The 13,393-nt window shown below is 39.3% G+C and overlaps 1 protein-coding gene across 2 annotated transcripts in view; it reads right to left on the bottom strand.

The window, feature by feature from the left end:
* Positions 1 to 13,393, bottom strand: part of ryr3 (ryanodine receptor 3) — a 380,753-nt gene that overhangs the window by 101,907 nt on the left and 265,453 nt on the right. For both annotated transcript variants that reach the window (XM_061886489.1, XM_061886490.1), the window contains exons 50-55: positions 11,000 to 11,220; positions 9,658 to 9,748; positions 8,457 to 8,597; positions 8,064 to 8,227; positions 6,793 to 6,871; positions 6,626 to 6,715 (exon numbers count right to left, since the gene is read on the bottom strand). In XM_061886489.1, the coding sequence (XP_061742473.1) occupies positions 6,626 to 6,715; positions 6,793 to 6,871; positions 8,064 to 8,227; positions 8,457 to 8,597; positions 9,658 to 9,748; positions 11,000 to 11,220 (786 nt within the window). The remainder of the gene's footprint in view (positions 1 to 6,625; positions 6,716 to 6,792; positions 6,872 to 8,063; positions 8,228 to 8,456; positions 8,598 to 9,657; positions 9,749 to 10,999; positions 11,221 to 13,393) is intronic.

The raw sequence follows: 13,393 nt of genomic DNA, 5'->3' as shown, positions 1-13,393 counted from the left end.
TCTTCAATAATTCTCCCCAAATATGTTTTGAAATCGGTCAGGGCATTTATTTGAATTCCTATGAGAAATTTCTCTTCTTCTCGCTGGCCGCCTGCAGAAGACTTAGACTTAGAAAAACCTTATTGATCCACAGGGGAAATTGTTCCACACAGTAGTTTAGTTACAAAGGATGGAAAAGGATAATGCAGGTATACAGTACACCAAAAATGTACCGTAGTAGCAATATAAAATATAACATATGTAATATTGACATATTATATATACAGTGTATAATATATACTGACATATTAAATTATTATATTATATTTTTATATAATATATACAATATATAACAAATCCCAATTACCATGTACAATAATATTACAGCAGGGGTGGGCATTACGTCGATCAGGAGCTACCGGTCAATCGCGGAGGGTGTGTCAGTCGATCACAAGCCAGGCATTAAAAAAATAGACATAAAAATAAGCAATCATCAATCTTCACCAAGACTTCACTTTCGTCAGTTGTTTGACATTCTCGGCACCCGAGGATCTTGTGAGATAACGCTGGCTGCTGCGAGCTCATTATTAAGAAAAAGATCACTGACAGGACGGACGGAGAGAAACACTTTTTATTTCAACAGACTCTTGGGCCGTACCTACTGTCAAAACTCTAAAGACCGACTGCACAGTTCCTGTCTTCACCACAAAAGACCTGTTTCATCCTGCCTGTGCTAACAAAATAAGAGTCTCAGAAAGCTAGCGTGCACAAGCTAGCAAGCTACGGAGTTTGATGCCAATGTATTTCTCCCCCGCCCTCAGCGACCGCTCCCTCTCCTCGCTCGCCCACACACTCACTGACGTCACTCACCTGCTGCCAGACATTAAAGGGGCACACACACATATGCTACTCTCATTAAAAAGTGTTTAAAAACGATTATGCAAGTCGGACAAACGAGATGCCAAATCCAACCACTTTAATGTGGTATCAAACAGAAAGGAGGACTTTTTTTTTCCTCCATTTGAAAATCCAGATGTTATCAGCACCACTGTCTGATTCTAATCAATGCAAGTCATCAGAATCAAATACACCAACTTATATTTGTGTCTTCATTAAAGAAAGGAATCTATATGTGAGGACTGGTGGGCATGGCAATGCCAGGTTTGTCCCTCCGTGGATGCGTTGACATGAACACAACAAAGGTAGGCTCTTAAAATATTTATTTAACAAAAAGAGAGCTCTGAACAGAAATACTGGAGCTAATAAAAAGGCAAACCAAAAACGCTAGTATGAAAACTGGGAAGTAAAAATAGACAAACTAAAATAGCACGTTGGCACAAAAGAGAAAACCAATCATCAGTATGTAAACTGGACAAAACAAGTGGCTTAGCGTGAGAAGCTAGCGAGAATAGAAATACTTGCGTGAAAGCAAATGATCAAAATCCAGACATACAGTGGCGTGAAAGCAAACTATGAACCCAGACCGAATGAACAGAGAAGACTGGCTTAAATAGGAGGGTGATAATTAGTGGCAGGTGTGCGGGGCGAGACTAGCAGGTGGACTGATTAGTGACCATGGTGACAAAGCAAACAGGAAATAAGGAGTCGGAGAAATATACAAAATGGAGAAATAAATAGTGTAGATCTGAGCAGCAGATCGCAACACTATATGTGTTAAACATGCTTGTATTATCACTAAACAACATTAACCTGTTCATAGGGGTGTGGGAAAAAATCGATTCGAATCGAATCGTTTACGTTGTGCGATTCAGAATCAATTTTCATGTTTTGAAAATCGATTTTTTTATATTATTTTATTTTTTACATTTTTTTTTTTTAATCAATCCAACAAACCACTACACAGCAATACCATAACAATGCAATCCAATTCCAAAACCAAACCTGACCCAGCAACACTCAGAACTGCAATAAACAGAGCAATTGAGAGGAGACAAACACGACACAGGACAAACCAAAAGTAATGAAACAAAAATGAATATTATCAACAACAGTATCAATATTAGTTATAATTTCAGCATAGCAGTGTTTAAAAATCCCTCACTGACATTATCATTAGACATTTATAAAAATAAAAAAAAGAACAATAGTGAGTGTGAATGTTGTCTGTCTATCTGTGTTGGCCCTGCGGTGAAGTGGCGACTTGTCCAGGGTGTACCCCGCCTTCCGCCCGATTGTAGCTGAGATAAGCGCCAGCGCCCCCCGCGACTCCGAAAGGGAATAAGCGGTAGAAAATGGATGGATGGATGGATAGTATGGGGATAGGTTGATTGGCAACACTAAAAAAATAAATTAAAAAAAATTGGCCCTAGTGTGTGAATGTGAGTGTGAATGTTGTCTGTCTATCTGTGTTGGCCCTGCGACGAGGTGGCGACTTGTCCAGGGTGTACCCCGCCTTCCGCCCGATTGTAGCTGAGATAGGCGCCAGCGCCCCCCGCGACCCCACAAGGGAATAAGCGGTAGGAAATGGATGGATGGATGGAGTATCACAGTGGCTTACACTTGCATAGCATCTCATAAGCTTGACAACACACTGTGTCCAATGTTTTCACAAAGATAAAATATGTCATATTTTTGGTTCGTTTAATAGTTAAAACAAATTTAAATTATTGCAATCAGTTGATAAAACATTGTCCTTTACAATTATTAAAGCTTTTTTAAATCTACTACTCTGCTAGCATGTCAGCAGACTGGGGTAGATCCTGCTGAAATCCTATGTATTGAATGAATACACAATCGTTTTGAATCGGAAAAATATTGTTTTTGAATCGAATTGAATCGAAAAAAATCGATCTATTATCGAATCGTGACCCCAAGAATCGATATTGAATCGAATCATGGGACACCAAACGATTCACAGCCCTGCTTGTTAACAAAAATGTCTCTTTCATAAAAAAATAGATATAAATTAAAATAGTGAATGAGGTAGATTTCCTCGACTTGGTCAATTGAAAAGTAGCTCGCCTGCCGAAAAAGTGTGAGCACACCTGTATTACAGTATATGTAACAGCTGCAGCAAAAAAGGGCAGGATAAAATAGAGAGTGGATCCAGCAGAAAAAATTCAGTACGTCTTCTTTACTTACCTGTCAAAACTTCTGAGGTTTGCCAGGAAATCCAGTTTTTGTCCTTCTTTTTTGGCGTTTTACTGGTCTGTTTTTTTGTCAACTGCGATTGACAAGCCTCCGTCCACAACACTCAAAGCGTGGGCTAATTATAGGACCGTGGCGAGTTTCGTGTTCCGTGATTCAATCAAATAATGCAACAGAGACGAACATAAGATCGGCAAAAAATATTTCTCTGCCAAAAATCCAAACTTTGTGTAAATATTATGAGAAATAGTAGACTTATTACATAAATAAAGGAGAGCAGGCAGAAGCTCACACATTATCATTCTTTCTGTAACATCCAGGAAGAAATTATGTCAGCCAACTTGAAAAATGTGTTGACTATAAGCTACAATCAGTGTTCGATATAACGCGGTCATTGGGGTCTATAAAATAGTGATAGTGTTATTCCTAATATAGAAAACTTTATTTTTTTACCCATTTTTTGACAAAAGTTACACGCTGTAGCTTGGCTGTCTATACCTGCTTGGTAGATAGTGCCCTTACGCTACGTGACGCGATTGGTGAATTGTGCTCCAATGTCACAGAATGGGGCGGACACTACATAACAGTAGGTTTGGACATCACTTGGTCTATTTTTTGTTATTAGGGCCAAGGACCAGACAAAGCCATGCAGGGGAGATGCAGAGCACCACAAGGGCCCTATTGAAATTGCTGTTTATCTTCTAAATGTTTGGACAGCTTTTTGAGGCCCTTAACTTGCACGAAAAGTCCCCATTCTTGCAGGCGCTTCAGGCATGGTGAAAAAGTTTATATTTTGTTGGTCCCGAAAATGACATTTCAAAATTGGGTCCTTTAAAGGCCTACTGAAACCCACTACTACCAACCACGCAGTTTGATAGTTTATATATCAATGATGAAATATTTACATTGCAACACATGCCAATACGGCCTGTTTAGTTGACTAAATTGCAATTTTAAATTTACCACGGAGTTTCTTGTTGAAAACGTCGCGGAATGATGGCGTGTGCGCGTGACGTCATGGACTGTCAGGAAATATTAGATCAGCACCAGTTACAGCTAAAAGTAGTCTCTTTTCATCGCATAATTACACAGTAATTTGGACATCTGTGTTGCTGAATCTTTTGCAATTTCTTCAATTAATAATGGAGACTATAAAGAACAATGCTGTTTGTGGAAAGCTGTGTATTGCAGCTGTCTATAGCACCGAGACACAGCCGGTGTTTCTTTGTTTTTAACAAAGTGCGGTCAAGCAAACATGTTTCTCTACATCAACCAGCATGTTTTTGGATGGGAAAAATGTGATATATATCTTATCGGAGACATCATTGGATTGTTCGTCCTCCTGCAGTAGCTGTTTAAAAGGAAGCTGTGAGTTTGGCTCCTCGGCTTCTCTCTGAGACACTGCGTGTTCACTGCAGCCGTCCGACCTTGAGGTATGTCTTTACAATCTCACTAAAACACTATTAAAACAATAAGCAGATAAGGAATCTTCCAGAATTATCCTAGTAAATGTGTCTAATTACATCTGAAACGCTCACACTGCCCCCGCCCGGAGCCGTCGCTTTTTATTTTATTTTATTATTTTTTTCTAGTCCTTCGCTATCAATATCATCATCCACGAATCTTTCATCCTCGCTCAAATTTATGGGGAAATTGTCGTTTTCTCGGTCCAAATAGCTCTAGCTGCTGGAGGCTCCCATTAAAAACAATGTGAGGAGGTGAGGAGCCCTCACCCTTGTGATGTCATCGTCTGCGACTTCCGGTAAAGGCGAGGCTTTTTTATCAGCACCAAAAGTTGCGAACTTTATCGTCGATCTCTACTAAATCCTTTCAGCAAAAATATGGCAATATGGCGAAATGATCAAGTATGACACATAGAATGGACCTGCTATCCCCGTTTAAATAAGAAAATCTCATTTCAGTAGGCCTTCAAAATCAGAAGAAAACAGAACACCTCCTACTAGTTTCACATATCAACAAGAAAATAGCAGGAGACGTTAATCATGACGGGGACGCACGCATATAGAAGTTTCAGGAACCCAAATATGAAAAAGAGGAAGTCGGCCATTTTGTCGAAAAAAAGAGGTTATACTTTAATGAACTCCTCCTTGAGACTTTGACCAAATGAGTCATGGTTAGAATTACAGATACTATAAATATTTTCAATACTAAATTGCAAGCAAATTAATCCTACCCCATAAGATGTGGCCGTGGTATGGCGCCAAACTTTGCAACAAAGGTTTTTAGCCTTTTATCAGCAAAAAAAAAAAAGGTTCCTACTTTAACAAACTCCTCCTCGGGACTTTGGCCAAATGAGTCGCATTTAAAATTACAGATACCAAGCACAGAAGTGATGATAAATTGCAAATACATTTTGCCTACGTCATAACATGTAGGCGTGGCATGGCGCCAAACATTGCTCCGACGTTTCGCTACAAAATATGAAACGTTGATAACTCGGCTCAACAAACTCAGATCTTGATCTTATTTTAATTTATGTACTTTTTTTATTTGATTCGATTTTATTTTATTAGGGCTTTAGCAGCGGAGCAAAACCCAAAGAGGTGATGCAGAGCACCGGAAGGACCCTATTAAAAGTGCTCTATGTTTTCTTCGAGTGCCTTTTTGACACCGTTTCCACGGAAGTCCCCATAGTTTGTAAGGCGCGTCAGTTACGGTGAACATTTTTATCTTTTGGGGGTTTGAAATTTTTGGTGGTGGGTCAGGGCATCGGGAAGGACGTGACCGCAAGCATCATTCGTGCCCGCTGACTTACGTGAACCCTGTGGTGCAAGGGCCCATTTACAACACTGCTCGCAGCTTAAATATTTATTCCGTTTTTTTTTTTAATTCCTTCTATTCCGTGTACGTTTGTAAATAAGCGATAATTTGGTGAAAACAATGCGATTGACTCTGGTGGAAAATTCAGGGTCCATGGCACAATCGCGTCATATAGAACGTTGCATAGTACTCACCACGTCATATCAAACTTGGAGTGTACATGAAGGAGACTAAAATGGCTTTAATTTAAATGTTTTCAATAGTTCAGGGTTCCTTATGAAAAAAACCTAACAATGTATTACATCCATAAGCTAATATAAAATATTATACATTTGAAGAGATGGCGAGTTATTGTGATGTAGAGAAATCCCATATTTTTACCAATTTTCCCAGGAGATTTCCCATATTTGGAAATTCAAATGTTGATTCTCCTCTTAGACACACGTAATAAGGGTTTTTGTGAAATCCCCAAAAGTTTTTGGTGCTAAATTGACCACAACAATAGTGCCGCACAAACATTTCTACTGGTGTGAAGTTTCCTAAAAATAAAATGTTAAAAAAACAACTAAAAAGCCTTGCCCAGCTGGGAACTGACATACTATTCATGTTCAAATAACTTTTAATGCAAATTATCAGCTCTAAATATTGGTTATCGGCCTATTTGACTACTAATATTTGGTATCGGTATCGACCCTGAAAAAAATATATCGGTCGATCTCTAATTAAGACAAAGCATTCTTTTTTTATGTGCACGTACCTTCTCACCAAGAGCTTTGTAAGGCTTTAGCAGTGGATGTTTTTTGGCATGCTCATCCATACTTTCCCCATGTTTCCAGCCCGCTGACACCTGGAGCAGCCAACACAAGAGAGACGAAACGTCTACTTTTCACCACACGTTACAAATAAAAACATGCAGGCACAAACCTTCTCCGATGACCACTTCTCGTGGGAATGCTCTGCATATTTGTTGGCAATGTAGTCAAGTTTTTCAGGTAGGGAGATACTGCAAAATAGAGATTGTGTTTGATTGTGTGAACACTTAACGGGACATTTTACGATTAAATTTGTAGCGTGTGAACTGTCTAGATCAGGGGTGCCCACACTTTTTCTGCAGGCGAGCTACTTTTCAATTGACCAACTCGAGGGGATCTACCTCATTTATATATATCATTTATATTTATTTATTTATGAAAGAGACATTTTTGTAAACAAGTTAAATGTTTTTAATGATAATACAAGCATGTGTAACACACATAGATGTCTTTCTTTCACGAAGACATGAATATAAGTTGGTGTATTACCTGATTCTGATGACTTGCATTGATTGGAATCAGACAGTAATGATGATAACGCCCACATTTTCAAATGGAGGAGAAAAAAATGTGTCCTTTCTGTACAATACCACATGAAAGTGGTTGGTTTTTGGCATCTAAATCATCCAGCTTCCATACACTTTACAAGAAAAACATTGGCGGCAAATTCCGTAGCTTGCTTGATTGACATTCACGGCACCCGAGGGTCTTGTGAGATGACGCTGGCTGCTGCCAGTTCATTATTATGAAAAAATGACAGAGAGGAAGGCGAGAAACACTTTTTATTTCAACAGACTTTCGCGCCGTCCCTTCCGTCAAAACTCTAATGGCCGACTGCACATTTCCTATCTTCACAATAAAAGCCCTGCTTCATGCTGCCTGCGCTAACAAAATAAGAGTCTCGGAAAGCTTTCTGAGGGATCGCTTGTGCACGCCAGTTTTCCGAGACTCTGTATTTAGTTAGCGCAGGCAGCATGAAGCAGGACTTTTATTGTGAAGATAGGAAATGTGCAGTCGGCCTTTAGAGTTTTGACGGAAGGTACGGCGCAAGAGTCTGTTGAAATAAAAAGTGTTTCTCGCCTTCCTCTCGGTCATATTTTAATAATAATGATCTTGCAGCACCCAGCGTCATCTCACAAGACCCTCCGGTACCGTGAATGTCATTTAAGTGACATCTTGGTGAAGATTGATGATCACTAATTTTTAGGTCTATTTTTTTTAAAAGCCTGGCTCGAGATCGACTGACACACCCCTCGCGGTCGACTGGTAGCTCGCGATCGACGTAATGGGCACCCCTGGTCTAGATCATCACTAAATTTTTATTGTTAAAATCAATTATACACACTATGATTTTATATTTGTGACAGACTTCTAAACGCTTACTTGGCAGTGTTTATGGGCTTGGGGTCAAAGTTCCCCTGTGCGTCAATAGAAGCATGGTTCTCCGGTGTTGCTCCCAAACTGGCATCCACAAAGTCAGGGGGCAAGGCTCCAGCAATGGCACAAAGGCATGAGTTGGCCATTTTGAACAGGTCAGCATCATACTTCTGCAAGAACAGAGGACCGACAGCTGTTATACGGCACATACTCAGGTCAGAAGAGAGGGGAGCGCTCTTCTGTGACAGACTTTTCAATTATTAATCCGTTTTAGCAACATCACAGGTTGCTGCTTCACTGAACTTTCTCGTCACTGTGATTTCTCGGACCCAGAACCAACATGCGGAACATGCTAGACAAACGGATCAATGAGCATTCAAGATGATGCCTCAATGATACCTTTTGAGACAGAGAGTCAAAGATTCCCCAGAAGAGTTTCTTGGTCAGGAGGAGCTCTTCTTCGGAAGCTGTGCCATAGCTCCCCATCCCAGATGGAAAGCAGTAGTACTTCCAGTTTTGCTCATAGTGGTTGGTCAGTAGCTAGAGATCCAACAAATAGTACAATGTAAAAAAACAACAACTAAAATGCATTTGGAATAACACAAAACATTTTAAATGATATTGTTTAATTAGTTTAAAGGCTATTAATATTTATCGATTTGCACTATTTTTCTTTATTTTTTCTTTATCTCTATTATTCTTTTTTCTATTGCATGACTGCACCAGAGAAGGAGCTTTTAATTTCATTGTACATGTGTACATTATAATTTACGAACTAATTAGATCGAGCCAAATATGCCTTTGTGTGCGAATGCTTCAATCATTAATTTTGTGTCCCGCTGCCAGCGATTTTGTGCTCGTTTGGAATGAAGAGATTGTCGAAGCAGGTTTTGTACCACAGCAAGTTTTTAATTGTGATGACACTGGACTTTTCTGGGAAAAGTTGCCAAAGCATACATATTTTACAGCAAAAGAAAATACATTACCTCTCGTTCAGCGGAGTCTTTTCCAAGAGCACACACACGGCCTCTTCCTCCCGTCCACTCCCTTTTTCCCCTCTATCTGCTCCTTCCTCTCTTTGGCTGCTCATTTGCCAATGACATTGGCAAAGTGGATTTGACTTTTTTAAATGTTTATCGTTGCAGCAATATGGTTGTTAAAGTGAAGGATTTCTGTGATTTGTGATAGTTTTTAAGGGCACCCTAGGGCAGCACAAACAGGACATTTAAGCTTGTCGTTGTATTTGCTTGTTAATAAAAAGATAGTTGATCCATCACCTACATGTTATATTTGTTTGATAACTAGTACTTTATCACACTTTATATTGTGCTCAAAGTGTATAAACCTTGACTAAAATATGGACTTTTGTCGAAGCTGGAACCCATTATTCATATTTACTTTGTTTCTTTGGGAGAAACTTGCCTTACTGTACAAACTTTCCTATTTACAAAACCTGCTAGAGAACCAATAAAGTTCGTAAATCGAGGTTCCACTGTATAGTCACAATGGGAGGCATTTGTTTTATTCTTAAATTCTTACTTTCCAAAGTAATTTATTTTATTTTGAATATCATGAAAAAATGTGCCGTGTATGTTCTTACCTGGAGAGGTATTTTGCAGTATTCCGTGAGCATAGGGACATCAAACACCAAACGTCTGAGCAGTTGTTGCATCATAGAAGGTCTCAGATGCCTACAATGCAATTTGAAATATGTGAATGTATCACCTGGAACAGGGGTTCTTAATCTTTTTGACCTCAGGGTTCAACTTTTCCACTACTGAGGGGCCGGGGGCCCACTAAAATATTAACACTGAATAAGTAATCTTACTCTTGATTTTAATCGTACTCAATAATTATATCTAACTTACTTTTAGTTTAACAGAATAAACCTTGCGAAATGATATGACACGATGTATTAATAACTAAGATTATTATCAAGGTTTAGGTAAGGCTGATTACAAAAATAAATATTAATCAAATATACTGCAAAACAATAAAATCATAAAAACGGATTAAAAATAAATATAAATACAATAATGCATTGCTAAAAGAAATATATTGTAACTCAATTAATAATAAATAATAAAATACATTCTAACTAAATCAACAATGAACAATAATATTTTTACTTCTTAAAAAACTGTCAGTACAATTTCGGTGCAAATTAAAATACAGCTTCACCACTTTTGTCATATTTTTTGCGCTTAAGAAATATTTCCATGACTAGCTCCGGACTTCTTCTCTTTGTTTGATGTAGTCATTACCACTGTGTACATCTGCGGCCCAACTTGAGGGTTCCAGGCCCGATGCCCGCTTCAGCCATCCTCGTCAGTGCCGTTGTGTCCTTGGGCCAGATACTTTACCCACCTGCTCCCAGTGCCACCCACACCGGTTTAAATGTAACTTGGATCATGGTTTTCACAATGTAAAGTGCTTTGAGTTACTAGAGAAAAGTACTATATAAATGTAGTTCAATTCACTACAGAGCACAGCTGAGAAAGAGTAGTTTTTGGCGGCCCACTAGGGTGAGATTGCAGCCAACAATGCTCTATGGTTTGCAAACACGGATGTAGACAACGGAATGGAAATAATAGTCTCCAAACCTGGGTGTTTTATGGAAATCATAGACTGAAATGTTAATTTAGGTGAAACTTACCCACTACGGAGTACAATTAGCACTAATACTACTGCTACTGTTTTTTTTTTGTGCTACCATTGTTATTTTCCTGTACTCATTTTTTAGTGTTTTAAAAAATGAGTACAGGAAAAAAAAAACAATGGTGCCACAAAAAAACAGTAACAGTAGTATTAGTGCTAATTAATATATTTAATATATTAATATTATTTAATATAACATGTAATATATATATTTAATATATTCATTGTAATTATTCCTTTTTTTTTTTTATACTTTTTTTTTTAAACCTTCACCCCTGGCTTACTTGCAGATAGCTAGCAGACACTCCTCAATCACATCCCTCTGGGCTTTGGTGAGGGAACGCCCTTTGGACAGTCGGTAGATGGTTTGAAGCGTGGCGTTGATCAGCGACGCCTGGTGCTCCGTGCTGGCAAACAGGGCGGCGCAGCGAGTCAGCAGAGGCAGCAGAGCGGCACCGATGTACCTGTTCATGGCCAACGCCGTCTCCGAGGTACTCAGAACCTCCTGCGACACAGATGACAGTGAGTACACAGGAGATGAATAGTGTAAATAGTGTAAACTGGCGGCCACTTCAAAACTTGGCAGACAAACATTTTTGCGACAAATTTTTGAAAAACACGAGAGTGTTTCTCTCTTTGACAGTTATTTTTCGTAATGTGATTTATTTAACTAAGGTATTGCTCGAGCTTGTTTACTTCGGATGCAGTCAGTAATCATTTGTTCAACTTATTTAGTTATACTAATGGTGTTACTCATGGTTCAATTTTAGCTCTTTGCTTTTTCATCATCAGGGTTATTCAACTGGCAGCCAGTTAAAAAAAAATTGTGTGAGACTCACAATTTTACAGCAAATTTTTTAAAAACACAAGAGGGCTCATGTTGTATGGAGGAATTTGGACCACTGTAAACACATTGGCAGATATTTGCTATGACATGTAAACCTTGCTTGCAAACATAGAACACTGGGGTCTAAACTTGTGATCTACAAACCCCAAAACCAGTGAAGTTGGCACGTTGTGTAATTCGCAAATAAAAACAGAACAGAACGATTTGCAAATCCTTTTCAAATTATTTTCAACTGAATATATTGCAAAGACAATATATTTAATGTTCAAACTTTTTTTTTGCAAATAATCATTAATTTAGAATTTAATGGCAGCAACACATTGCAAAAAATGTGGCACAGAGGCATTTTTACCACTGTGTTACATGGCCTTTCCTTTTAACAACACTCAGGTAACATTTGGGAACTGAGGAGACAAATTTTCTAAGCTTTTCATGTGGAATTATTTCCCATTCTTGCTTGATGTACAGCTTAAGTTGTTCAACAGTCTCCGTTGTGGTATTTTACGCTACACAGTTGTAACACATGGCTTGGCATTGGCTTGCTGAAATAAGCAGGGGCGTCCATGATAACGTTGCTTGGATGGCAACATATGTAGCTCCAAAACCTGTATGTGCCTTTCAGTATTAACGGTGCCTTCACATACTCGTCAGACTACAGAACACTTTTCCACTTTGCGTCAGTCCATCTTAGATGAGCTCGGGCCCAACGAAGCCAACGCTGTTTCTGGGTGTTGTTGATAAATGGCTGGCACTTTGCATAGTAAAGTTTTAACTTGCACTTACAGATGTAGCGTTCAACTGTAGTTACTGACAGTGGTTTTCTGAAGTGTTCCTGAGCCCATGTGGTGATATCCTTTACACACTGATGTCGGTTTTTGATGCAATACTGCCTGAGGGATCCAAGGTCACGGGCATTCAATGTTACGTGCAGTGATTTCTCCAGATTCTCTGAACCTTTTTATGATATTACAGACCTTAGATGGTGAAATCTCAAAATTCCTTGCAATAGCTTGTTGAGAAATGTTGTTCTTAAACTGTTCGACAATTTGCTCACGCATTTGTTCACAGTGGTTACCCTTGCCCCATCCTTGTTGGTGAATGACTGAGCATTTAATGGAAGCTGCTTTTACACCCAATCATAGCACCCACCTGTTCCCAATTAGCCTGTTCACCTGTGGGTCTTTTTTGCCACTTGAGCCAGCTTTTTTTGAAACATGTTGCAGGCATCAAATTCCAAATGAGCTAATATTTGCATTACAATTAATGCAAACTCGGAAAAAGTCAAGGGATAAAGAACTGGACTTTTCATGGGATACATGCCACAATCAAGAAAATCGTGGCTCAAAAGGATTCATTATATCTTCAAACTGAATATATATGTTCAGTTTCTTACATTCAGACAAGTTTTTACCTCAACATGTTTTGACTCATCTGCAGTCTTCCTCAAAAGGGTCACCTGACCACTGTGACTTGTCGCCTATCAGCTGTGCTTTCTAGGCGTGGCAGACCTATGAGATCTACCTAGTTGGCCACGCCCCCCACCGCTTCTGGAGGAGGGCGTGGCGGTGTGAGAATGCATAAATGCTCCCTCATCTCAATTCATGGTGTCCTCGCACTGCTTCGTTATTTGTAAACCGCCTTTGTCCCTGCCCATGATTAGCTTATTTCTTCTGCATCGGGACGCTCTCCTCCAGAGAACATCAAGCGAATGGGGGTGCGGCCAAGCAGGTAGATTTGACACGTCTATTTGCGTATGGCCACGCCTAACTAGTGCAGCTGACAGGTGACACATCAGTGGTCAGGTGACACTTCTGAGGAAGACTGCAGATGA

The sequence above is a fragment of the Nerophis ophidion genome, linkage group LG24 (assembly GCF_033978795.1).
Source record: "Nerophis ophidion isolate RoL-2023_Sa linkage group LG24, RoL_Noph_v1.0, whole genome shotgun sequence".
NCBI lineage: Eukaryota > Metazoa > Chordata > Actinopteri > Syngnathiformes > Syngnathidae > Nerophis > Nerophis ophidion.
The sequence above is the reverse complement of the archived record's forward strand: the minus strand, read 5'-3'. Positions and strand labels throughout refer to the sequence as shown.